At 44.4% G+C, this 26,275-nt stretch overlaps 2 protein-coding genes and 1 pseudogene across 2 annotated transcripts in view; 1 reads left to right on the top strand and 2 right to left on the bottom strand.

Moving 5' to 3' along the window:
• LOC101024933 (melanoma-associated antigen 4) overlaps positions 1-26,275 on the bottom strand; it is a 463,021-nt gene that overhangs the window by 35,827 nt on the left and 400,919 nt on the right. The window lies entirely within an intron of this gene.
• Positions 15,102-19,086, bottom strand: LOC101000975 (melanoma-associated antigen 2). Its single transcript, XM_003918434.2, has 3 exons — positions 18,990-19,086; positions 16,766-16,830; positions 15,102-16,685 (listed from the first exon to the last, which is right to left on the bottom strand). The coding sequence occupies exon 3, from the start codon at positions 16,618-16,620 to the stop codon at positions 15,676-15,678; it is 945 nt and encodes a 314-aa protein (XP_003918483.1). The 5' UTR covers positions 16,621-16,685; positions 16,766-16,830; positions 18,990-19,086; the 3' UTR covers positions 15,102-15,675.
• On the top strand, positions 19,366-26,261 carry LOC116272015 (annotated as a pseudogene).

Here is a 26,275-nt window from a genome sequence, read left to right on the forward strand (position 1 = left end):
CCCTCTGTCTGGGGTGAGGCCCGCCTCAGTCCTCCCTCAGCGTCTCACCTTGCCTCCTCACCGAGCCTGGGCCCGTTTCCCTCCACCGACAGCAGGCCCTTGCTCAGGGCGAGAATCTCGCTGCCCTCTGATCCCCAATGCGCAAGTCAGTGGCGTCACATCTGGGCCCTGTGACTTCCCTGGGTCCACGGCAGGGGTGGAACCGGATTCTACCTGGAGGGGGATCTGGATGGGGGTGGGGGTAAGCATGAAGATGGTGTTGGGGGTAGGGGTAGGGATTGGGACGGGGATCCTGCGGCTTAGAGCATGGTGGGGTTGGGGGAGTTGGGATTGGGAGGGGCCTTTGGTCATCCCTCAGGGTCCTGACTTGGATGCCTGGCTGAGCCTGGAACGCCATCCTCTGCCGATTGTGTCTGCTCCCCTCAGACCAAGTCTCTGACTCTGAGTCCCCCCGAAGTGGCATTGGGGGAAGGGGTGTGGTCGGGGTGACATCATTGCCAGTGTTTACCAGGGCTGACAAGGGGGCTGAGTTGGATTCTGTTCTAAGGGGAGTGGGTGGACCAATCCTCATTCAGGAGGCGGTCCTCTTCCTCACTCCTAGCTGTTGGATGAAGTGATGGGTGGGAGATACACTGTTTCTGTCACCTCTGAGCATTTTAAGATCTGCACTCCTTGTAGAGAGAATGGCCACGGGTCTCCAGGCCAGGTGCCTCCTGCAGGTGGGAGCTCCCAAGGACAGGGGTGACTCCTGGGGAGAAGATGCACACCTTCCCACGTGAGCCTCCCAGCCAGAGCTACACTCTGGCAAACCCTTGGTCCTAAGTGATTTATTCTCTTGAATAGAAGAAATAGCCATATTATCTTCTAAGCATATGTAGGTGCAATGTATGTATTTATTTCTATGAAGCAATAGCTACCCTTATATGCACATGATTCAATTCTGATATCTCTATTCTTCTATTCCTGTCTTTGTGCTCTGTTGAAAGAATTTTTTTTTAAAAAAAAAAAACGCAATTCCTCTCCCACTGTGTTGGTTTCAGGTTGTCATTAGCAGAACTCTGGAGCCATAGTGCCTTAACCAACCCAATTTTCCTGGTGTTCTGCTATTACACTAGGCCTCTTGCTAATGTGTTTGTGGGCTGCCTCAGATTGTGCAATGAAGTGAAGTGGAAATTTTAAAACTTTATTCTACTCCATTCTTCTTGCCTGTCAGCCTTATCAGGCTACAAACCTCCCCAAAATCTCTGCCACTAACCCCCTCCAACCGACACTGCAAATGTCAAACACAAGTACCAGCTCAACACAGTCTTCAGTTTCACCCTGGACTTTTTTTGTGTTTTCTTGTATAGATTTTGTTGCTGATACTGGTTTTTTACTTTCTGTTTCCATTCTATAACTTTTAGGCTGATTTGGGAAGCAGAGCACAGCAGCCCAAATTTGCTCGTAATGTTGGCGGCTACAGGTAAGGCACTAACTTGTAAATAATTTAAGCTGAGTTTACATTTTTACACAGTTGTGTTCCCCATGAATGAATATGTTATGCTCCTTTTTTTATTTCAAGCTCTTTTTTCCTGAATATGTCAGTATACTTTGATAGTTGCCTCTGTAAAGACCTTATACAGTTTTATTAGACTTCTTTTCAGGTAATTCTTGGATTTTGCTGCTATTGCAAATGACATATTGTCTATTAATTGTTGTAGTTAGTTATTGCTTTCGTGAGGTGAAGATTTTCATTTTCTCCAGTAATCTGTTGTACACCTTGTTCTGAAGACCCATGCACTTGAATATTCTACATACCTTTTCCTTTGAATTTTCAAGATCGATAATGGTATTGTCACTAAACATTACATGTTTTTTCCAATATTCATACCACTTACTCATTTCGATACTTATAGCTGTTTGTGTCTCAATCCTGATTTCAAACGTAGAGATAATAGCCTACATCTACTTCTCATTCCTGACTTGAATGATAATTCTTCGAACGTTTCACATTTAAGTATGTTTGCCGTTGATTTTAGGAAATGGAAGTTCTATTTGTACATAGATTAACTAAATAAATTTTTTTCTTTTACCATGCACTCATATTAAATTTCTTTAAAAAGCTTTTTCTGTACCTGTTGACATGATCAAATTTTTTTCTCCTCTATTTTTGTGCGTAAGGAATTACGTACAATGAAGTGGGTTTTTTCCCCTAATGTTAAATCACATTTTATTTCCTTGGGCAGAGCCTGTTAATTCATTTAATATGCTAGTAATTTGTGTAGGATATTTACTGCTATGTAACGGAGCTTACTTAATGTGTTTTTTTTTTTTTTCCATCAAGGGTGGGATGAGGTCCTCATCTGGTTTTTGAATCCAGGAGGGCTAGTCTGGGAGAATGAATTGAACAATTGTCAATATTTTGTATGTTCTGGAAGTGTTGAGATAAGATGGTGGTTAGTATTCCCTGATCATTTGGTAGAATTGGCCTCCAAAACTGCCTAACCTGGAATGTTTGAGGGTGGCTTGAGCTTTGAATATTGTACAGTTTCAGTTTGTATAGTTTAATTAAACTGTTCTTTTTCTTTTCTTTTTTTCTTTCTTTCTTTCTTTCTTTCTTTCTTTCTTTCTTTCTTTCTTTCTTTCTTTCTTTCTTTCTTTCTTTCTTTCTTTCTTTCTTTTTTTTTTTTTTGAGATGGATTCTTGCTCTGTTGTCCAGGCTGGAGTGCAATGGCACAATCTCGGCTCACTGCAAGCTCTGCCTCCGGGGTTCACGCCATTCTCCTGCCTCAGCCTCCTGAGTAGCTGGGACTACAGGCACCCACCACCACACCCAGCTAATTTTTGTAGTTTTAGTAGAGACGGGATTTCACCTTGTTAGCCAGGATGGTCTCGATCTCCTGACCTCGTGATCTGCCCGCCTTGGCCTCCCAAAGTGCTGGAATTAAAGGTGTGAACCACTGTGCCCAGCCAAAAGTTTTCTTTTTCTTTTTGGATCACTTTGGTTACTTATTTATTTTGTTTCTACAAAGTGGTCAGTTTCATTTAGGATTTCACTTTTAATGGCATATTTATGATAAAAATTTTATTAGGGAAAGCCTTCACACATACAGAATAATAGAGAGACTAATATAATGAACCCAGTATACTTGATACCCAGCATGAACAACTTTAAATACACAGCAAATCTGGTTCCAGTTAGACACTCACCTACCTGCATATGAGCTGCTGGAATAACATGGAGCAAATTTAAGGCATTATACCATTTCATTTCTAAATAATTCAGTATGCATGTTTTAAAGATAAGGACTTTTTATTAAACAAAAACCCAATAGTTTTCATTTCTGAAAAATTAAATGATTCTCAAATGTTCAACTATTTTACACACTTATCTGGCCAGCTTATACTTTGTAAAAAACATATTTATTTGATAGAGTACCCAAATATGGTAACTTTTCACCCCAACTTGCTTCACTGTAGTGGTTTCATACACCTATAATACAGCTAGGTTTGTGTGTGTGTGTGTGTAACATTCTTTTTTTTTTTTGTTGTTGTTGTTGTTGTTGAGATGGAGTCTCACTCTCTTGCCCAGGCTGGAATGCAGTGGCGCGAATCTCGGCTCACTGCAAGCTCCACCTCCCGAGTTCACGACATTCTGCTGCCACAGCCTCCGGAGCAGCTGGGACTACAGGCGCCCACCACCACGCCTGGCTATTTTTTTTTGTATTTTTGGTAGAGATGGCGTTTCACCGTGTTAGCCAGGGTGGTCTCGATCTCCTGACCTCGTGATCTGCCCGCCTCAGCCTCCCAAAGTGCTAGGATTACAGGCGTGAGCGTGTAACATTCTACATTCTGTCCCGTGATTCTCCAACCTCTTAAGTTACTTTTAAACTTTATGTACATTAAGCTTCACTCTTTGTGCTGTAAAGATCTATGGGTTTTCACAAGTGCCTTGTGCCATCTTCTTAGTCTGTTTGGGTTTCTTAACAAAAATAATGTAGATTAAGTGGTTTATAAACAATAGAACTTTATTTCTCACATTCTGGAGGTTGGGAAGTTCAAGATCAAGATGCCGGTAGATTTCATGTCTGGTGAAGACCTGATCCCTAGTTCATAGACAACCTATGTTCTCACATGGAAGAAGGGACAAGGGATCTCTGTGGGGACTATTTTATAAAAACACTAATACCATTCATGAGGACTATGCTCTCATGATCTAGTCATTCTCCAAATACCTCACCTTCTACCTACTACCGTCACCTTGGTATTTCAGCAGATGAATTTTGTGGGAACGCAAATATTCAGAGCAAAGCAAGCATGCATACACCATTACAGTATTACCATACTAGATTCACTTCCCTTATTAGATAAATTCCTTGTGCTTGTCATATAACCCCCTTGGCTACCACTGATAGGTTTTTCATCTCTATAATTTTGCTTTTTTCAGAATGTCATATAAATAGAACCTGATACTATGTAGCCTTTTTAGACTCGTTTCTTTCACTTAGCACAATTATCTAATGACAAAGGACGCTCGGTATATTTATTATGCTTATTTGCCATGTGCATATCTTCTTTTGTACAGCGTGTGTTCAGATCTTTGCCTATTTTCATTTTTTTCTATCATTGAGCTTTAAGAATTCGTGTATATTGTAGAGACAAATTCTTTATCACATATGTGTACCACAGATGTTTTCTGCTAGTCTGTGGTTTCTGTTTTCATTCTCTTAACATTGTCCTTTGAAGAGCATAAGATTTTTATTTTAATAAAATCAACTTGGCAAATTTTTCTTTCACTGATCATGCTTTTGGTGTTGAATTTAAAAACTCATCACCAAACTCAAAGTTATGTGGATTTTCTCTTACGTTTTCTTATAGAGGTTGTATAGTTTTTGGATTTTTCATTAGGTCTATGATGTATATTGAGTTAATCTGCATGGAATATGTAAGAATATGTCCCGGTTATTATAATTTGTGTATAGATGTCTAATTGTTCAGGCACCTTTTGTTGGAAAACCTGTACTTTCACCATTATTGCCTTTGTTGTGAATCATCTGACTATATGTGTGCAGGTCTATTTCTGAACTCTATTCTGTTTTATTAATCTATGTGTCCATTCTTTGCTAATGCTTATGTCCTCCACCAAATTCATATTTTGAAGCCCAGCCCCAGGGTGTCTGTATTTGGAGATGAGGCTTGTAAGGAAGTAATTAATGTTAAAAGAGGTCATAAGGGTGGGGCCTTGATCCCATAGAATTAGTGTGGTTATAAGAAGGGAGAAGAGACAGAAGATAGTATTTTTGTGCCTGCATGAGCTCTCTCTCTCTCTCTCTGCAAATGCACAGAGGAAAAGCCAAGAATGGACATATTGAGAAAGGGCCATCTGTAAGCCAGGAATAAGGCCATCACCAGAAGCCAAGCCCGCCAGTCCTTGATCTGGGACTTCCAGACTTCAACACTGTGAAAAAAAAAATAATTTTCTGTTGTTTCAGCTACTTAGTCAGTGGCATTTTGTTATGGCAGCCTGAGCTGAGTAAGACATAACCTCAGGTAACATAATGTTTTGTTTCCTCCTAGAAAAAAAATAAAACGTAATTTTGACATTTAAGACGGTGGTTCATTTGGAGTTACATTTTTGTATGGTGAAAGATATGTGCAATGGCTAGTATTATGTGTCAACTTGTCAAAGCTATAGTGCTCAGCTGTGTGGTCAAACAGTAGTCTAGATGTTGCTGTGAAGGTATTTTGTAGATGTGATCATCATTTACCATCAGTTGGCTTTAAGTAAAGTAGTTTAACTTCCATAATGTGGATGGGCCTCATCCAATTAGTTGGAGGTGTTAAGAGAAAAGACCAAGGTTTCTTGGAAAAGGAATTCTCCCACAAGACTAACATGATATTGTTGTGTGAGTTTCTAGCCTGCTGGCCTGCCTTCAGGCTTGGGGAAACCAGGGGGACTGTAGTAGACTGTTGAGAGATGCTGGTGTGATGGAGATGCCCAGGAAACCACGAGCCTCCAACCCATTGTCCAACATCCACCCACCAATGCCAAAGAGATGAGGAAGGGGAAAGCATCCTCTCAATCCTGGCCCAGAAGCCCTATCAAAGTGAACGACCTACCCAAGCTCTGACTCTTACCTGTCCTCCACTGGCACAACCCCCACCCCAGCCTGTACCATTTCTCTATGAAGCCCCTGTTTTCACCCCTCCTCCATCCTCTTCCGCAAACCAATGCCCTTCTGTGATCTCCCTGTTGTCCTTCCAGGTTCCCAAGACAACCCAGAAGGGAAAAGGGACCCGCCAAGGAAGTTCCAGGAACAAAAGCCTCTCCCTAAAAGACCACCACTTCAAAAATCCCTGAGGAATGGAGTGGGCCACCACTATCCAGCCACTCTGACCAGCCAAATGAGGAACTCAATCAAAATGAGCCACAGCAGGACCACAAGGGCAAGGAGACTTCCACTGTCTCCAGCGTCTCCTTGGGCAGCCAGTAATTCCCCGGGCAATTCCACAGACTTGAAGTCTATCTGAAAAGTCTCCAGAGGTCTAACCCCAGATAAGTAGCCAACAGGGTGTAGAGTACATTTTGCACCCCACAGGGTATGCCCCATGGTGATGGAAATAAAATGAACATGTAGTAAAATGATGTGTGTGTCTGTGTGTCTCAAATGGTGGGGGTAGGGAGTAAGGGGGAAGAGGTGGGAATGTGGGAAGGGAGGGAGGGGGGATCCTCTACAATTTCCTTAAATTCAATTTGCTCTTCTTTCTTTAGTTTTCCAGGGTGAAAGTTTGGTTATTGATTTTAGATTTTATTTTCCAATATAAACATTTAAAATATGCTATACATTTCCCTCAAGGACACACTTTAGCTGAATCCCATTTTTTGTATGTATACTTTGATTTTCATTCAACTTAATGTATTTTTAAAATTCTCCTGAGACTCCCTCTTTGACCGTTAGGTTATTTGGGAGCATATTTTAAAATTTCCAATATTTGGGCATTTTTCAGATATCTTGGTGTTTGGTTTTGAGTTTAATTATATTATGGTCTACGAAGAGGATTTTTATTATTTCTGTTCTTTTCAATGTGTAAGCATTGTTTGATGGCCCAGAACCATCTATCCTGGGAAATATTTCATTCACACTTGAGAGGAATGCTTATTCTGCTGTTGTTGAATGCAGTGCTTTTCTTATTATTTTAATTGGTCAGAGTAGTTAACGGTGCTGTTCAGGTCATCTATATCCTTCCTGGTTTTCTGCTCCCTTTTTTCCTAGTGAGAAACAATTTAAACTTCTTTGACAAATGTATAGTCCCATGAAATCAATACCACATAGAAGGTGGAAAATACATTCATCATCCCCAAAAGTTTCTTCCTGTCCATTTGCTGTCAAACCATCCCTTCAGTAGAAGTGATCCAAGGTGAGCAGAAGTGAGCATCTGCCAACCATGGGCATTTTCCCTATTAACAAAGGCAGGTAGGCACAGAGAGCAGCAGTTGCATTCACACACAGGCAGCATCCAGGAGGAAAACCAGATTGATAGTGTCATAGAAGGAGAGCTTGTTTGCCTGGACGGGCTGTCACTCCCTTTCTTGCCCACTACCTGTCCCCAAGTCTGGCTCTGCCTTCCTGGCCTCCCTGGCTCAGATGGTTGATTCACACCACCTCTCCATCTCCCCCACCTCCTACAGACAGTATTAAGGGCCTTGCCACTTTCTTTTGTTTTTTTGACTTGGTGTTTCTTCAGCATATATTCAATAAAAGTTTTCTGTAGGAATGAATAAATGCATGAATGAATGAAATTACCAGGCGTGGGAGATCCTTGATTCAAAATTTGGAGGCTGCCCCCGCCTTGGCCTCCTGCCTACATGAAGAAACCCACAGTTCCATCGCCTGTACTCACTTGAGTTCAGAAATCACCTGGAAACTATCACTAAGCGCATCACTGCAGATGCCTACTCCCCAGGCCCAAACACTATCATGGAGGTGAGGATGCTCCCAACAGGATGGTGCATAATGCTTCCTCTATTGGACCCCACACATCCCCATCAGTTTAACAAGGAAGGGTGTCACCTCCACTGCTTTGCCATCCAACCTGCTCATGTACACACCTTGGGCCAGCCCTCTACTCCAGACACTGTCTGGTGGCATCATAGGCCAGTGATCAGAGCCCCAGGATACCTATCTGCTTTTGGGCTAAGAGCTCAGAAGCCTCAGGAGTCCATCTGAGACATGGTCATCATCTGGATCATTTTCATTGCATGTCCACAGTCAGTCCTTCTTCTGCAGAGTCTGAGGTAACTAGTCCCAGGGCACTCTTCCTCCAACTTCCCCTCCATGCAGCTGTGCTGCCACCTTCACCTTCCACTGCTCATAAACATTTCTGGCCTTTCTTGGCTGTTGCTCATCAGTCAGCAACCCATTTGCACAGTCCAGGCTCTATAGCGAGTTCAAGTTCACAGGGGATAAAACAGCAGACCCCAGAAGGCATAAGACACCTCCCTGCCCCAGGACGCTGGAAATGGTACACACAACCACTGGAGTGGTTGAGAGAGGGAGCTCACCCCGAATGATGCAGGGAGCCAGCCATACTCTTCCTGAGAGAGGGAAGGGGATGCTGAGGGAAGGTTGGTTCTCCAGCACACTGCTGGTGCATTCAGTCAACATGTCTGCCCTTTCAGATCACATGGCCCCCTCCACCTGCTGCTGATGATGCTGGATTTTCCCAAGCCTATTCCTTTTCATTGTCCTGCCCTCACTCCTCCCTTCCCCCTTCTGTCTCTCAGGTCCCTGCCACCACCGGGCTCAACTCTGGATTCAGAGCTCTGAATGCCAGCCTGCCTGCGGATCTGCGGACTTGGTTTCATATATGGTCTCTCTCATGGACTCTGGCCATTGCTCTCCCCTTGTATTCATTTATTTTCACACTGCTATGAAGAAATACCTGAGACTGGGTAATTTATAAAGAAAAAGAAGTTCAATGGACCGACAGTTCTACATGGCTGGGGAGGCCTCATGGCAGAAGGTGAAGGAGGAGCAAAGATATGTCTCACATGGCAGCAGGCAAGAGAGCATGTGCAGGGCAACTGCCCTTTGTGAAAACATAAGATCTCCTAAGACTTATTTACTATGGTGAGAACAGCATGGGAAAAACTTACCCCTGTGATTCAATTACCTCCCACCTGGTCCCTCCCATGACACCTGGAGATTATGGGAGCTACAATTCAAGATGAGATTTGGGTGGGGACACAACCAAACCATATCACTGCTGGATCCTTCCGATTACCCTCATGGGCCGAGGGTGTCCTGTCTGCTCTCCTTCCCTGGCTCCTGTTCATTCTGATCAAATCCTTCTCAAAGGATTTGAGAAATGTCCTGTCCCCACTTCAGAATTTTAAATCATGCCTAGAGAAATGTTGCTCAGCATGTCACTGTATAAATCCAACTTCATATGGCTGAGGGATTAAGTTAGTGTGTACTTAACCTAATCAGAGAAAGCAAAGACACAATTTAAAACAACAATGAAACAATATATCTTCACCAAATTTTATTCATAATTTTCACCAAAAATTAGAAGATTGATAACACAAAATCTTTCTGTGAGTGTAGGATATTCACGTCTATTCATTTGTGAGAAAATTCATTGGTACAGCATTTTTGGAATACATTTTGACAGTATTTCTAAAGAGTTAAACTATTCACACCATTTCCACCTTAACCCAATGTCCATGTTACTATATCTTTCTTATTGGAAAGCCTGCATATTTGTCCAAAAACGTATGCTTATTTCAGTTCTATTAATCATAGCAACAAATGGGAAAGAATGTATGTGTTTATCAGGAAAAGAAAGGTTTAATTAACTATGGCACCCAACCACTTTAGAATTCAAGGGGATATTTACAATAGTGATCACGATTGTAGGTACAGTTGCGGGAACACCTTGCGTTCATCTTATTACGTGGGAAAGGCATGTGACATATCAATATATATTTTCATAAAACATCCATGTGTAAAAAATCCTTGACTGAGCTTTAAAATGCTGCACATGGATCTCATCCTCCACACTCTTCTTCATCAAATCACCACCAACTCTCACCCTTCTCCCTCCCTCTCAACTAACGGAACAACATCACTAACCTCAGAAGTCAGGTCAATAGAGACTCTCCATCAGTTCACAGTCCCTCAGTTCCTAAAACTCTTACATATCTTTCCGTCTCACCATCTCCCTCACATCCCCCATAGACTGAATTAAGGGCACTGCTGCTTTCTTGTGTTTTGTTGACTTGGTGTTTCCTCAGCATATATTCAATAAAAGTTTTCTGTAGGAATGAGTAAGTGCATGGAATAAATGAAATTACCAGGCATAGGAATTATTTGGTTCAAATTATGGCGTCTGCCTGGCCTGGGCCTCCTACCTGCATGAAGAAAAACCCACAGTTCCTTCACCTGTGCTCACTTGAGTTCAGAAAAATCCGTGGACACCACCACTGAGAGGGTCACTGCAGATGGCTTATCCCCAGGCCCAAACACTGTCGTGGAGGTGAGGATGCTCCCAACAGGATGGTGCATGATGCTTCCTGTATTGGACCCCACACATCCCCATCAGTTTAACAAGGAAGGCTGCCAACTCCAGCCTTCTCATGTACACACCTTGGGCCATCCCTGTATACCAGACTGTGTCTGTTGGCAACATAGGCCAGCGATCACTGCCCTAGGACACCTGCCCCTTTGTGTGTCAAGAGTTCAGAAGCCACAGAAGTCCATCTGAGACACAGTCGCCACCTGGATCATTTTCAAGGCACATCCACAGCCAATCCTTCATCTGCAGAGTCTGAGCTGACTAGTCCCTGGGCACTCTTCCTCCCATTTCTCCTCCATGCAGTCCCACTGCCCCTTTCAACTGCATTCCTGGCCTGTCTCATCAGTTGGTCATCAGTCAGCAACCCACTCACATAGCCCAGCCTCTATGGAGGGTCCCCAGGGGATAGAACACCAGCTCCGAGCAGGCATGAAGGCATCTCCCAGATCTGGGATGCTGGTGAAGGTGCAAATGACCACTGGAGTTTTCAAGAGAGGTAGCTGACCCAGAATGATGCAAGGAGTCAGCCAAGATCTTCCTGAGACAGGGAAGGGGATTCTGAGGGCAGGAAGGTTGACCAGCACAGTCCTGGTGCATTTAGCCAACAGGCCTGCCCACTCAGATCACAGGGCCCCCTCCAGCTGGTGATGATGGTGCCGAGATTTCCCAAGCCTATTCCTGTTCATTGTCCTGTCCTCCTCCTTCCCCTCCCTCTTCTCCCCCTTAGGTCCCTGACCCCACTGGCCTGAACTCTGGATTTAGAGCTCGGAGTGCCAGCCTGCCTGGGGCTCTGTGGACTTGGTTTCGTATGTGGTCTCTCTCACGGACGCTAGCAATGGCTCTCCCCTGGATCCTCCCGGGATCCTCCCTTATGGGCTGAGGGTCTCCTGTCTGCTCTCATTACTTGGCTCCTCTTCAGTCTGACCAAATCCTTCTCAAAGCAGAGAAGAAATGTCCTGTTCACATTTCAGAATTTTAAATCGATTGTGATTTTTATGAGAATTTGAATTGGCACAGCATTTTTGTAATACAATTTTAGAAATATTTTAAATGTTAAAACTATTTTCACCCTTTCATTTTAATTCAATGTTCATGTTAATATATCCTTCTTAGAAGAAAATCATGTTTGCCTAAAATTCATATTCAGATGTTGATTTTATTCTATTTATCACATAGCAAATGGGAAACGACTTACATGTCCATTAGGAAGAAAGAGTTTTATTAAATATGGTGCATGCCTAATTTAGAATTAAAGAAAGTGGTTTCAAAAGTGAGAAAGATCTATCTGTCTATCTATCTATCTATCTATCTATCTATCTATCTATCTATCTAATCTATCTATACTGTTGTCAAAAGATACTATATCCGTTTTATAAAGTGATAAAAGCAGATCAGTATGTACGTCATTGTCCTTGTATATTAAATAAAAATAATATATTGTTATGATTTATTTGTCAGTGAAAAGACTACAGTCAGCAGTAAAATAATACACAAGTTTGTTAATTGTGGTGACCTATGCGGGGGGAGGTGTTGTTAACTGTGGAGGAGCTTTATAAAAAAAAAATTCTGAGTTATCTACATTTCTATAATTTTTGCAATAAGAATATATGCACTACTACATTTTAAATAAAAAATATTTAATCCTGACAACAGCAATACTAGCCATGTCAGTTTAAGAAACTGCTAGCCAATGCAACAGAACCACCATGAATGGCTTGCCGAAACAGAAGTTTATTTTACGTGCAAATAAGTTCTGACGCAGTTTGCCAGGGGATCTCCACTCTCATGGGACCCAGGGATCCAAGTTGCTTCCACCTTGTGATTCCGCCATCTCAAGATGAAGCTGCCATGTTTGCTGTTGAAAGCGGGGCGAGAGCGTGGAAATGACACACTGGCTCCCAAATGCCTGGATGTGACAAGCAATGCTTCTGCTCATATATTGGTGTAATGGAAAAGTCACATGGCCCTTCCTAACTACAAGGACTTTACTGTTCCCATGTGTCCAGGAAGGAGACAAAGACAAAATGTAGGTGAGTAGGATACCCTCCCCCATAAACTGTTACATAGTAGGTGCTCAACAAAAGCAACTATGATTATTTGATATTATACTACCCATCTCATTTCTAGGAGAAGTTTCTGAGAAGGCCAAATTTGCCGTGACATTCTCCAACTTTTTCCAGTGTCAAATATGTGACTGACGTTTTCAAATATACAATCATAACTAACTGTTCAAGAATCTTGAAAGTCTCAGCAGGAAGGCTTTCCTTTGCAATATCCTTTAAATCCTTAGTAGGCTGAGAATTTTTCCTCCATTTGATTCCGAGTCAAAATGTTAACCTGTGAATTTCTGCTACCCTCCACACGCCTGAACACCTGTCTGGTGCCTTTACGCACACTGAAGGCCAGTATTTTCCCGTGGAGCAGGTAAACAGACAAGAAACAGAAGGCTGCTTAATTATTCCTCTTTCATGAGAGTTGACATGTTTTCAAGGAATCTTTTTTAAACTCCTGGAGGACTCCAGAAATTTGGGAATTCAGTATCAGTAAGTAGATGTTTGTTCTACTGGGATTTTCCAAGGTTTTTCTCATCTAATACTCATGAGGGACGGTTTGCTCTTTGACCATTTATCTGTGCATGTATTCAAAGGGGAATTCCAAAAGGACGCCCTGTGAAAGCTTGATTTCAAGTTATCAAGGTGGTTCCAAATTCCTCTGACTTCAGGGTGATATCACACAAGAACCCTTAGATAATATGGCGAAACAGACTACTCAGCCCATTCAGAAAACAGAGTTTGTTGAGGACAACCAGAGTGGTAACCAAGTGTCTAAGTGTCACTGTCCCCATGTGAGTTTTTATATCAAAAGGGTTTTTGACATCATGTGGTTTCCTGGGTGAGAGATGGGACAGCCAGTGGACTTCTACAGGGAGAAGAAATGCACCCTGTCAGGAGGTGAGCAGGTGATTCTGGGCTGTTCTGTGAGGATCAGTGAGGAGCTGATCAGCAGGCCCTATAGGTTCCAGCGTCAGACAGGACACATGGAAGTGACCAGGAGAAATGTGTTGTAATTCTGAAAGTGCTGGGGCTGGACAGAAATGCCCACATCTGGGCAACGTCAGCTCTCAGGGAACCCAGCGCACACCAGCCCCAAATGGTGTTTGATTCTCATTGTCACATTCTGCAGGCCTGCTTTTAGTATGCTGCCCTCAAGGTTCTTCTTTTTGTCACCTGAGAAACATAGTGGAGTGCTGAGAAGAAAAATAAAGTCCTGTCAGGAGGTCAGCCTCAGGCTCAGAGAAGTGGGAACAGTATGGGTTCTAAAGGAATTCATACCAGGGGTCTGCTTCCAGCCCTGTTCCTTAGTAACCACGGGCTCCTGAGAAATACCCAGGAAATACCCTGTTTCTGTGCCCTAATTCACAAACCCTGTGAGCCCTGGATTCTTCATCTGTAAGTAGATGTGTAAGGCCTGTCTAGTAGGACAGTCGGAGTGTATAAAACGCAAGTGAAGCACCTGGCTCTGGGCCTGGTGTAAATTAGAATTTTCACAAATGGTGTATGGCTGTTATTTCTAATATGTTTTAACTCCAGGCCCTAACACTGGGATTTTGTTGTTGTTGTCATTGTTCTCCAGGACTTATCAGAGAATCAGCTCAACAGAACATGGAATACTTAGCCACAAAAGGAAGCCACAAAAGGAAGCTTCACCCTTAAAATTCAGTTAAGTATTTCCCCTTAGAAAATGCACTTCAAAATTTGGTTGTGTGGAAGTTTTGCCCAGCCAGGTGCAGCTCAAAGCTCCCAGAACCTGAGACCAACTCCTTCCCTCTCTCCCAGCTACTTTCCCACCCAATCCACTATTTGCATGCATTTTGTTACCATCCAAAATCTAGCCCGTGCTTACAATTGGTCAAATTGCACTTGAGATAACCTAGTTAGAATGCCTTTTTAATGGAGTCAGCTCTGGCTCTCCCTGCTCGGCAGAAAAGCACCTGGCCAGTGGCTTCTGGGCCACCCTTCCCAGGAAATTCACCCTCATTGCTCAGGAAACCCAGGCAGATGATGGTTGTCCATCACGTGCATCTTGGGCTGTGTTCAATAGCAGTGGGACAAAAGCACAGGACACCTTCCATTCCTGCCCCAGGTGGAGACGCCTCTCTGTTCATCCCCAATCTGAAATAAACTGCTCAGAGTTGCTTTCCATTCCAGGCTTTTCTCACACCCTCTGAGAATCTGGCCCTGCACCCACCCAGCTTCATTAGAGTCAGCTCCTTCAGATCAAACTGCAGTTTATCAAAGCCCCAAAAGCCCCAGCTCAGGGCATTTACACTCCACCACTCTCACCTGGAGCCCCACACCCTCACCCCTCTCTTACATTTCCCCTACGTCTTACAGGACTTCTTGCCACCTTAATTATATGACTACAGCTCCTAGATTCTACAACCCTGTGGATAGGCGTGAGTCTGGCTTACCTTACCATCCCCACTACTAACTCAGGGCCTTCCACAGAGCAGATGCTGAGTGAATGGAAAAGAAATGACCCAGTGAACAGGACAAATTATTTATTCAGATTTAATTTCTCTTGCATTCTCAAAGAAGCCAAGGAAATCCAGGTATGCATATTTGTTTGATTTTACAGAATAGACTGAGGTATAAGGCAAGAATTAACTATCTTTTAATGTCTTGAGTTCTTTATCTCATGTATGTTATTGCTAATTCGCTCACAATTTTAAGCAAATACTTTTTCCACTGCTGTTATTATATTACAATTCACAAAATAGAATGGATTTCCCAATCTGAATAAAAAACAAGACTCTTACTCCTAAACTATATAAACAGCACTATGTGTGACTACTGTCATTCACAAACGTGGATGCTGAAGTTCATTCAACCATCCGTTAAAAGGAACATTTGAACAATTCCAACAGGAAACAAAGATAAATCTCCGAGTCATCCAATAGAACAGAAACCCAAAACTGAGAATGCTGACTGCTCTCTTCAAAGAGTGAAGAATGGGCCTCATGTCACACGAGGCAGTGGAAGCTAATGGATGGGGCCCTGGAAGGTGCACTGGCCCAGACCCCCTCCCACTGGCCCTGGCTGCAACGTGTGCTCGGACTCACTCTTCCCCCTCTCTCAAAGCCCATTCATGCAGGGGTGGGTAGGAAATGTGAGGTTCTCCACTGATCTTTAGCATATGGTACAGGACTTTCACATAGCTGGTTTCAACGAGGGCCCTTGGACCCCACAGGAACTCGTAGCATGCAGGATCACTGCCAGGCACCTGCCGGTACTCCAGGTAGTTTTCCTGCACCAAATCTTGGGTAAGCAGCTTCCTGGGATGTGCGAAGACACTGTCCTCCCTCCCATCAAACACCTCCAACACACTCAGCTCCTCCCAGATTTTCTCCTCAGGGGCGCAGTCGCCCTCTATTGCGATTATGGCCAGGACGATTATCAGGAGGCCTGTCTTGGGCATGATCTGATTGTCGCCCAGCAGGCCATCGTAGGAGAGGCCCAGGCAGGTGACAAGGATGTACAAGTGGCCGAGTGGGACCACTTCCATCACCTCGATACCAAAGACCAGCTGCAAGTACTCAGAGGCTTTGCTGAAGATCAAAGGAAAGAAGTACTGGCAATTTCTCATGACACTCTCCAGCATTTCTGCCATTGTGAACGGCTCCCTGGCTCGATACTTGAGGAGCAGAAAATGAACCAACTCAGTCACCTTCCTACTGAGTGCTGCTTGGAACTCGGACTCCAGGTCAGGAAAGGTGCTTGGCCCCTCCTCTTCTTGGCTGCTGGAGCCCTCATCGGATTGGCTCCAAAGGGTGTAGTTGATGGTAGTAGAGAAGCTGGAGGCCCCCTGAGGACTCTGGGTAGGACCTGGTGACTCAGCAGCAGGCACCTCCCCCAGGGTGACTTCCACTAGAGTAGAAGAGGAGGAAGCAGTGTGCTGCTCCTCAGTAGCAGGAGCCTGTGCACCCACCAGGCCCAGCGCCTCTCCTCGGGCCTCAAGGCCTTCTTCAGGCTTGCAGTGTTGACTCTTCTGCTCAAGAGGCATGATGACTTTGGTCAGGGCAGCAGGCGGGAATGTGGGCAGGAGCTGGGCAATGAAGACCCACAGGCCTGGGAAGAGACGGAGCGTGTGAGAGCCCTGAGTTGAGAACTGAATTGACCCTTGGAGGCTCTATCAAAGGCTTACTTACAGATCTTCTCCTTCAACGCTCCTCCAGTGCCTCTGGTCCTCCTTGTCGGCCTGACCCCTCAGAACCTGAAGGAGGAAGTGAGAGGGCATCTCAGGGTACAGCCAGCAAGCACATGCTGAGGCTGCAGGACTGGCACTAGCAAGGGTGAGACCAGGCGCTCTGGAGTCCCATTTGTTCTGGGGCGGGTGGGGCCCTTGGTGCGCATTCCAGGAAAACCTTCAGTGTTGGCACTGTCTGTGTCCCCTCTGCTTTGTGACCTGAGGACACTGACTGAGACCAAGGCCTCACTGCCTGGTTTCTAGAGTTCCTGATTCCTGGGAAAGGAATGCACGGGCCTTCAGGGTGCAGACTGCAAGCACAGCCACGGATTCCCAGATATTTCAGCAGGGTTGGCCAGACTCTGTGAGGTCCCCACTCTACTCTGGTGGAGGGTCCCCTCTGTGCTCACTCAGGGCCCTCACCTTTCTCCTTGTAGGGCCTAATCCCGCCCTTTTGCTGGCCTGAGAAACTCTCATGTTAAGAACTCACATTCCTGATGTGGTACAGAAGGACATGAGGGACTAACATCTGGCCATACATGACCAGGTCCTCCCGCAAAGCACAATGAGAGATGTCCAAATTCATTGGAGTCCATGTGTCCTGAGTGAGGAGCCTGCTTGGTCCTCACGTCCACTCCTGGTAGGGCCTGAGAGCCTCCCTCCCTCTACTGACCTGAGTGCATCCCCTTCAGACCAAACCCTCCTGTTCCCTGACATCAGAGATCCCAGGATAATGGAGGGACCTCAGCTGACGGCCCTGCCCAAGCTCTCTCAGGTAACAGCAGGGGCAGGGCAGATTTCTATGGGGCCCCCTGTCTGCATTCTGGCCCAGGAGAGTCGTCAATCCTCCCTCAGGCTCCCCACCTGGATGCTTGGCAGATCCTAGGACCACTGCATCTGTCGACCAGATGGGGGCCCCTGTGTTGACCTGAGTCACCCTCTGAAAACAAGGTCCTCACATCCCTGAGATGTTGAAACAGAAGTGAGGAGGGGCCACATCCTGTCACCCCCATGGGTGTTGTCCAGGGCTGACCCCTTTGGTTCTAGGTTGAGGCTTCTGATGGCCTCCTGTGGGTTACTCATCTTACTCCTGCCGGGACCTGCCCTTCCTCAACCACCAACCCCCTGAAATGGGCAGACATCTCCTCTTTACACCAACACCTTATCTCCCTGAGGGTTCACCAACCTCCTGCCTGTGGTACAAATGAGATTGCCACTTACGGCCATCCCTGATCAGGTTCCCCCAGAGCCAAGAACAAGGGACAGCCAAACTCTGTGGCATTCCTTTTATCTAGGCCGGGGGTTTCCCCAGTCTTCACGAAGGGGGCACACCCTGGGTACGGCAGATCCTGGAATTCCTCCCTCTGCAGACCTGAAGTCCCACTCGTCAGATCACAGTCCTCAACTCTGTCACCCTGAAGGCGCAATGAGCACAGGGTACATTCGGCCACTGTGCCCAGGATCCCCCCAGCCCAAGGTTCCCACTGATCTGGACTGCAACCTCCCCTCAGTCCTCCCTCTTCTTCCTCCCCTTGACTTCTCGCAGGGCTGGGCCCCATCCCCCTGCTGAAGTGGTTCTGCATCCCTAGGATTCCTGCGGCCGTATGAAAAGTTGCCTCAGATTGAGACAGGGGTACAGTAGGCCCCGTGTCCTGGTATGCTGGGTCCTCTCAGGACTCCATTGTCTTCCAGGAGGACCTGGACCCTTCGTCTGCTTCCCAAAGGCCATACTCACGATACCGAACCCCTTCCTTCCCTTAGCAGTAGAGGTGAAGGTCAGGATCCACGTGCTTGGCCACCATTCCCAGAGCCTCCTTGGGTTTATGGCAGGGGCAAAGCCCGGATTCTGCCAGGATGGGGGTGGGGGTGGGGATGGGAATGCGGTTGGTGTTTGAGGGATGGGGGTGGGGTTGGGGTCAGGCCCCGGTCCGGGTCCTGACCTTGATTCCTGGCTGAGTCTGGGCCCTGCCCACTTCTAAGCAGCCCTTCCCTGGTCACACAAAGCTCTTACCCCAGAGTTCCCTGGGGTTAAAGTGGCGGGGGTTGGCGGGGTGAGGTGGTGGCGACCCAGCCTTCCACGTCTTCCGTTTCAGGGTGGTCCAGGCCTGGCAACAGAGGCAGCACTGAATTGTTTGAGGCCCTCTGTCTGTGGTGAGAGTCGCCCCAGTACTCCCTCAGCATCTCACCTTGCCTCCTCACCAGACTTCGGCCTGCTTCCCTCCCCCGACATCAGGCCGTTGCTCAGGGCGAGAATCTCGCTGCCCTCTGATCCCCAATGCGCAAGTCAGTGACGTCACATCCGGGCATCGGCACTTCCCTGGGTTTTCCACAGAGGTGGAACCGGATTCTGCCTGGATGGGGATCTGGATGGTGATGGGGGTAAACATGAAGATGGTGTTGGGGGTAGGGGCAGGGATTGGGACGGGGATCCTGTGGCTGTGTAGATCCTGGTGGGGTCGGGGGAGTTGGGGGTGGGAGGGGCCTTTGGTCATCCCTCAGGATCCTGATTTGGATACCTGGCTGAGCCTGGACCGCCATCCTCTGCTGATTGTATGTGCTCAGACCAAGTCTCTGACTCTGAGTCCCCCCGAAGTGGCATTGAGGGGAGGGGTGTGGTCGGGGTGACATCATTGCCAGTGTTTACCAGGGCTGACAAGGGGACTGAGTTGGATTCTCTGGTCCCTTTATGTGGGGGAGGGTGGACCCTCAGTCCTCATTCAGGAGGGTCCTCTTCCTCACTCCTGGCTGTTGGATGAAGTGATGGGTGGGAGATACACTGTTTCTGTCACCTCTGAGCATTTGCGCATCTGCACCCCTTGTAGAGAATGCCTGCGGATCCCAGGCCAGGTGCTCCCTGCAGGGTGGGAGCTCCTGCGATTGTAGTGACCTCTGGGAGAAGATGCACACCTTCCCACGGGAGCTCCTCCCCAGCCAGAGCTACACTTGGCAAACCTTTGATCCTAAGTGATTTATTCTCTGAATCGAAGAAATAGCGTTTACATATCTTCTAAGTATATATGTAGGTAGCAATATATGTATTTATTTCTATGAAGTAATAGCCACCCTTAGTATGCATGATTCACTCTGATATCCTATTCTTCTTCTATTCCAGTCTTTGTGTTCTGTTGAAAGAATTTTTTTAAACGTAATTCCTCTCCCACTATGTTGGTTTCTGGTTGTTATTAGCAGAACTCTGGAGCCATAGTGCCTTAACCAACCCAATTTTCCTGGTGTTCTGCTATTACACTAGGCCTCTTGGCATCGTGTTTTCAGGGACTGCCTCAGATTGTGCAATGAAGTGAAGTGGAAATTTTAAAACTTTTATTCTACCCATTGTTTCATCTGTTGTCTAGGCAGGCTACAAACCTCCCCAACATCCCTGCTGCTAACCCCCTCCAACCGACACTGCAAGTGTCAAACACAAGTACCAGCTCAACATGGTCTTCAGTCTCACCCTGGGCTGTCCCTGTTTTGTTACGTAGATTTTGTTGCTGATACTGGTTTTTTACTTTCTGTTTCCATTCTATAACTTTTTAGGGTTGATTTGGGAAGCAGAGCACAGCAGCCCAAATTTGCTCGTAATGTCGGTGGCTACAGGTAAGGCACTAAATTGTAAATAATTTAAGCTGAGTTTACATTTTTACACTGCTGTGTTCCCCATGAATGAATATGTTATACTCCTCTATATATTTCAAGCTCTTTTTTTCTGAATATGTCAGTATACTTCGATAGCTGCCTGTATAAACACCTTATACGTTTTTATTAGACTTCTGTTTAAGTAATTATTGGATTTTCTTGCTATTACAAATGGTATATTGTCTATTAATTGTTCTAGTTAGTTATTGCTTTCGTGAGGTGAAGATTTTGATTTTGCTGTAGTAATCTGTTGCACACCTTGTTCTGAAGGCAGATGCACTTGAATATTCCACATACCTTTTCCTTTGAATTTTCAAGATCGATAATGGTATTATCACTAAATATTACATGTTTTTCCAATATTCATACCACTTACTCATTTTGATACTTACAGCTCTTTGTGTCTCAATCCTGATTTCAAACGTAGAGATAATAGCCTGCATCTACTACTCATTCCTGACTTGACTGATAATTCTTTGAATATTTGACATTTAAGTATGTTTGCTGTTGATTTTAGGAAACAGAAGTTCTCTTTGAGTATAGGTTGCCTAAATACTTTTTTTTTTTTTTACCATGAACTCATATTAAATTTATTTTAAAAGCTTTTTCTGTACCCGTTGACATGATCAAAATTTTTCTCCTCCGTTTTGTATGTGAGGAATCACAATGAAACAGATTTTTTTCTAATGTTAAATCATATTTTATTTCCTTCGGCAGAGCCTGTTTATTCGTCTAATATGCTACTAATTTACGTAGGATATTTATTGCTATGTGAGGGAGGTTACTTGAGGTGTTCTTTTTCCATCAGGGGAGGGATGTGATCTTCATCTGGTTTTGAATCCAGGAGGGCTAGTCTGGGAGAATGAATTGAACAATTATCAATCTTTTGAATGTTCTGGAAGAGTTGATATAAGATGGTGGTTAGTTTTCTCTGATCATTTAGTAAAATTGGCTTCCAAAGCTGCCTAACCTGGAATGCTTGAGGGTAGCTTGAGCTTTGAATATTGTACAGTTTCAGTTTGTATAGTTTAATTAAAGTTTTATTTTTCTTTTTGGGTCAGTTTGGTTACTTATTTATTTTATTTCTACAAAGTGGTCAATTTTATTTAGGATTTCACTTTTAATGACATATTTATGATAAAAAAAGTTTCATTAGGGAAAGCCTTCACACATACAGAATAACAGAAACTAATATAAAGAACACAGGGTACTTGATACCCAGCATGAACAATTTTAAATACACAGCAAATCTGGTTCCCATTAGACACTCGCCTACCTGCATATGAACTGCTGGAATAATATGGAGCAAATCTAAGGCATTATACCATTTCATCTCTAAATACCTTAATATGCATTTTTAAAAGTTAAGGATTTTTTTAAAATAAAAAGTCAATAGTTTTCATATCTAAAACATTAAATAAATGATTATCAAATGTTCAACTATTTTACACACTTATCTGGCCAACTTATACTTTACAGAATATATATTTCTTTGATGGAGTACCCAAATATGGTAACTTCCCCCCCCCCCCCCCACTTGCTTCACTGTGGTGGTTTCATACATCTATAATACAGCTAGGTTTGTGTGTTTGTGTAACATTCTACCTGCTGTCCCGTGATTCTCCAACCTCTTAAGTTACTTTTAAAATTTAGATACATTAAGCTTCACTCTTTGTGCTTTAAAGATCTATGGGTTGTGACAAATACCTTGTGCCATTGTCTTAGTCCATTTGGGCTTCCATAACAAAAGTAATGTAGACTGGGTGGCTTATAAACAAACAACTTTATTTCTCACATTCTGGAGGTTGGGAAGTCCAAGATCAAGGTGCTGGCAGATTTCATGTCTGGTGGAGACCTGTTCCCTAGTTCACAGACAGCTAGCTGCCTTTTCCCTAGGTCCTCACATGCAAGAAGGGGTAAGGGAACTCTGTGGGGTCTATTTTATAAAAACACTAATCCCATTCATGAGGACTCTGCTCTCATGATCAAGTCACTCTCCAAATACCCCACCTTCTACCTACTACCATCACCTTGGTATTTCAGCACATGAATTTTGTGGCAACAAAAATATTCAGACCAAAGCAAGCGTGCAACCACCATTACAGTATTATGCATACTAGTTTGACTGCCCTGATAAAACTCTTGTGTTTGTCAGATAAAACCCATGGCTACCACTGATAGGTTTTCATCTTTATAATTTTGCCTTTTACAGAATGTCATATAAATAGAATCTTATACTATGCAGCCTTTTTAGACTGGTTTCTTTCACCTAGCATAATGAACTGAAGAGTCATGTATAACTTTGTGTGGCTTGTAACTTATTCCTTTTCATTGAGGAGTAGTAGTATCATTGTCTGGTTGTACATATACATATATATATATATCCATTTACCAAATGAAATACATTTTGGATGCTTCTATTTTTGGTGATTATGAAATGAGCTTTTGTATACATTCATATACAAGTTTTTAGGTAGATAAATTTTTCAAATCAGTTGGGTAAATTGATTATGACTACTGAATCTTATGCTAAGTCTATGTTCAGTTTTTTAAGAAAACGCCAAATTGTCTTCCAAAGTGGCTGTACCATTTTGCATCTCCACCAGCAATAAATGAGAGTTTCTGTTGCTCCACAAATTCACTGGCAATTGGTCTTGGTTTTGTTTTCTTTGTTTTGCTTTTTTATGGATTTTGGACATTCTAATAGGTGTGTAGTGGTATCTCATTTTAGTACACAATTATCTGATGCCAAAGGACACTCAGTACTCTTATTATGCTTATTTGCCATGTGTATATCTTCTTTTGTGTAGCGTGTGTTCAGATCTTTGACTATTTTCATTGTTTTCTATCGTTGAGCTTTAAGAATTCGTGTATATTGTAGAGACAAGTTCTTTATCACATATGTGTACCACAGATGTTTTTGCTAGTCTGTGGCTTCTGTTTTCATTCTCTTAACATTGTCCTTTGAAGACCATAAGGTTTTTATTTTAATAAAATCAACTTGGTAAATTTTTCTTTCATTGATCATGCTTTTGGTGTTGAATTTAAAAACTCATCACCAAACTCAAAGTTATGTGGATTTTCTCTTATGTTTTCTTATAGAGGTTGTATAGTTTTTGCATTTTCCTTTAGGGCTATGATGTATCTTGAGTTAATTTGCATGGAATATGTAAGGATATGTCCAGGTTATTATAATTTGTGTGTAGATGTCTAACTGTTCAGGCAACTTTTGTTGGAAAACCTGTACATTCACCATTATTGCCTTTGTTGCGAATCACCTGATTATATGTGTGCAGGTCTATTTCTGAGCTCTATTCTGTTTTATTAATCTATGTGTCCATTCTTTGCTAATGCTTATGTCCTTCAGCAAATTCATATTCTGAAGCCTTCAGCTCCAGGGTGTCTATATTTGGAGATGAGGCTTCTAAGTAAGTAATTAATGTTAAAAGAGGTCATAAGGGTGGGGCCTTGATCTGATAGAATTAGTGTGGTTTATAAGAAGGGAGAAGAGACAGAAGAAAGTACTTTTGTGCCTGCATGACCTTTCTCTCTCTCTCTCTCTCTCTCTCTCTCTCTCTCTCTCTCTCTCTCTTTCTCTCTCTCTCTGCACATGCACAGAGGAAAGGCCAAGAATGCACATCTTAATAAAGGGCCATCTACAAGCCAGGAATAAGGCCATCACCAGAAGCCAAACCTGCCAGTCCATCATCTGGGACATCCAGAGTTCAAAACTGTGAAAAAAAATACATTTCTGTTGTTTCGCCTTCTCAGTCAATGGCATTTTGTTATGGCGGCCTGAGCCGACTAAGACATAACCTCAGATAACACAATTTTTTTTGTTTTGTCCTAGAAAAAAACCCGTAATTTTGGCATTTAAAGTCTGTGGTTCATTTTGAGTTACATTTTTGTATGGTGCAAAATATGTGCAGTGGCTAAAATACGTGTCAACTTGTCTAAGCTCTAGTGCTAAGTTGTGTGGTCAAACAGTAGTCTACATGTTGCTGTGAAGGTATTTTGTAGATGTGATCAACATTTACAATCAGTTGACTTTAAGTAAAGCAGTTTAACATCCATAATGTGGATGGGCCTCATCCAATCAGTTGAAGGTGTTAAGAGAAAACACCAAGTTTTCTGGGAAAAGGAATTCTACCACAAGACTAGCATAAAAATGCTGTGTGAGTTTCCACCTGCTGGCCTGCCTTCACTGTCCTGGGGGAGGCAGGGGGAGACCAGGTGGACTGGAGTAGATTGTTGAGAGATGCTGGTGTGGTGAACATGTCCAGGAAACTACGAGCCTCCAGCCCATTGTCCAACAACCACCCACCAACACCAAAGAGGCGAGGAAGGGGAAAGCATCCTCTCAACCCTGGCCGAGGAGCCCTATCAAAGTGAACAGCCCACCCAAGCTCTGACTCCTACCTGTCCTCCCCTGGCACGACCCCCACCGAGGTCTGTATCATTTCTCTATGCCACTTTCTTTTGTTTTGTTGACTTGGTGTTTCCTCAGCATATATTCAATAAAAGTTTTCTGTAGGAATGAATAAGTGCATGGAATGAATGAAGTTAACAGGCATGGGAATTCTTTGATTCAAATTATGGAGTCTGCCCGTCCTGGGCCTCCCGCCTACATGAAGAAACTCACGGTTCCTTCTCCTGTGCTCATTTGAGTTCACAAATCCCGTGGAAACTGCCACGGAGAGGGTCACTGCAGACGTCTTCTCCCCTGGACCAAACACTGTCATGGAGGTGAGGATGCTGCCAACAGGATGCTTCCTGTATTGGACGCCACACATCCCCATCAGCTTAACAAGGAAAGCTGCCACCTCTACTGCCTTCCCATACAACTTGCTCACGTACACACCTTGGTCCAGCCCTCTACCCCAGACTGTATCTGCTGGCAACATAGGCCAGCGATCACTGCCCTAGGACACCTGTCCCCTCCTGTGCCAAGAATTCAGAAGCCACAGATGGCTATCTGAGACACAGTCACCACCTGGATCATTTTCAAGGCACGTCCACAGCCAATCCTTCATCTGCAGAGTCTGAGCTGACTAGTCCCAGGGCACTCTTCCTCCCATTTCTCCTCCATGCAGTCCCACTGCCCCTTTCAACTGCATTCCTGACCTGTCTTGGCATTTGGTCATCAGTCAGCAACCCACTCACATAGCCCAGACTCTGTGGAGGGTCCCCAGGGGATAAAACACCAGCCCCGAGCAGGCATGAAGACAGCTCCCACATCTGGGACGCTGGTGAAGGTGCAAAGGACCACTGGAGTGTTCAAGAGAGGCAGCTGGCCCAGAATGATGCAGAGAGTCAGCCAAGCTCTTCCTGAGAGAGGGAAGGGGATTCTGAGGGCAGGAAGGTTGACCAGCACAGCCCTGGTGCATTCAGCCAACAGGCCCGCCCACTCAGATCACAGGGCCCCCTCCAGCTGGTGACGATGGTGCTGGGATTTCCCAAGCCTATTCCTATTCATTGTCCTGTCCTCCCTCCTCCTTCCCCCTTCTCTCCCTCAGGTCCGACTCCACCGTCCTGAACTCTGGATTTAGAGCTCGGAGTGCCAGCCTGCCTGGGGTTCTGTGGACTTGGTTTCTCATGTGGTCTCTCTCATGGACGCCAGCAACGGCTCTCCCCTGGATCCTCCCGGGATCCTCCCTCACGGGCTGAGGGTCTCCTGTCTGCTCTCATTACCTGGCTCCTCTTCAGTCTGACCAAATCCTTCTCAAAGCAGAGAAGAAATGTCCTGTCCACATTTCAGAATTTTAAATCGATTGTGATTTTTATGAGAATTTGAATTGGTACAGCATTTTTGTAATACAATTTTAGAAATATTTTA

The sequence above is a fragment of the Papio anubis genome, chromosome X, assembly GCF_008728515.1.
Source record: "Papio anubis isolate 15944 chromosome X, Panubis1.0, whole genome shotgun sequence".
Lineage (NCBI taxonomy): Eukaryota > Metazoa > Chordata > Mammalia > Primates > Cercopithecidae > Papio > Papio anubis.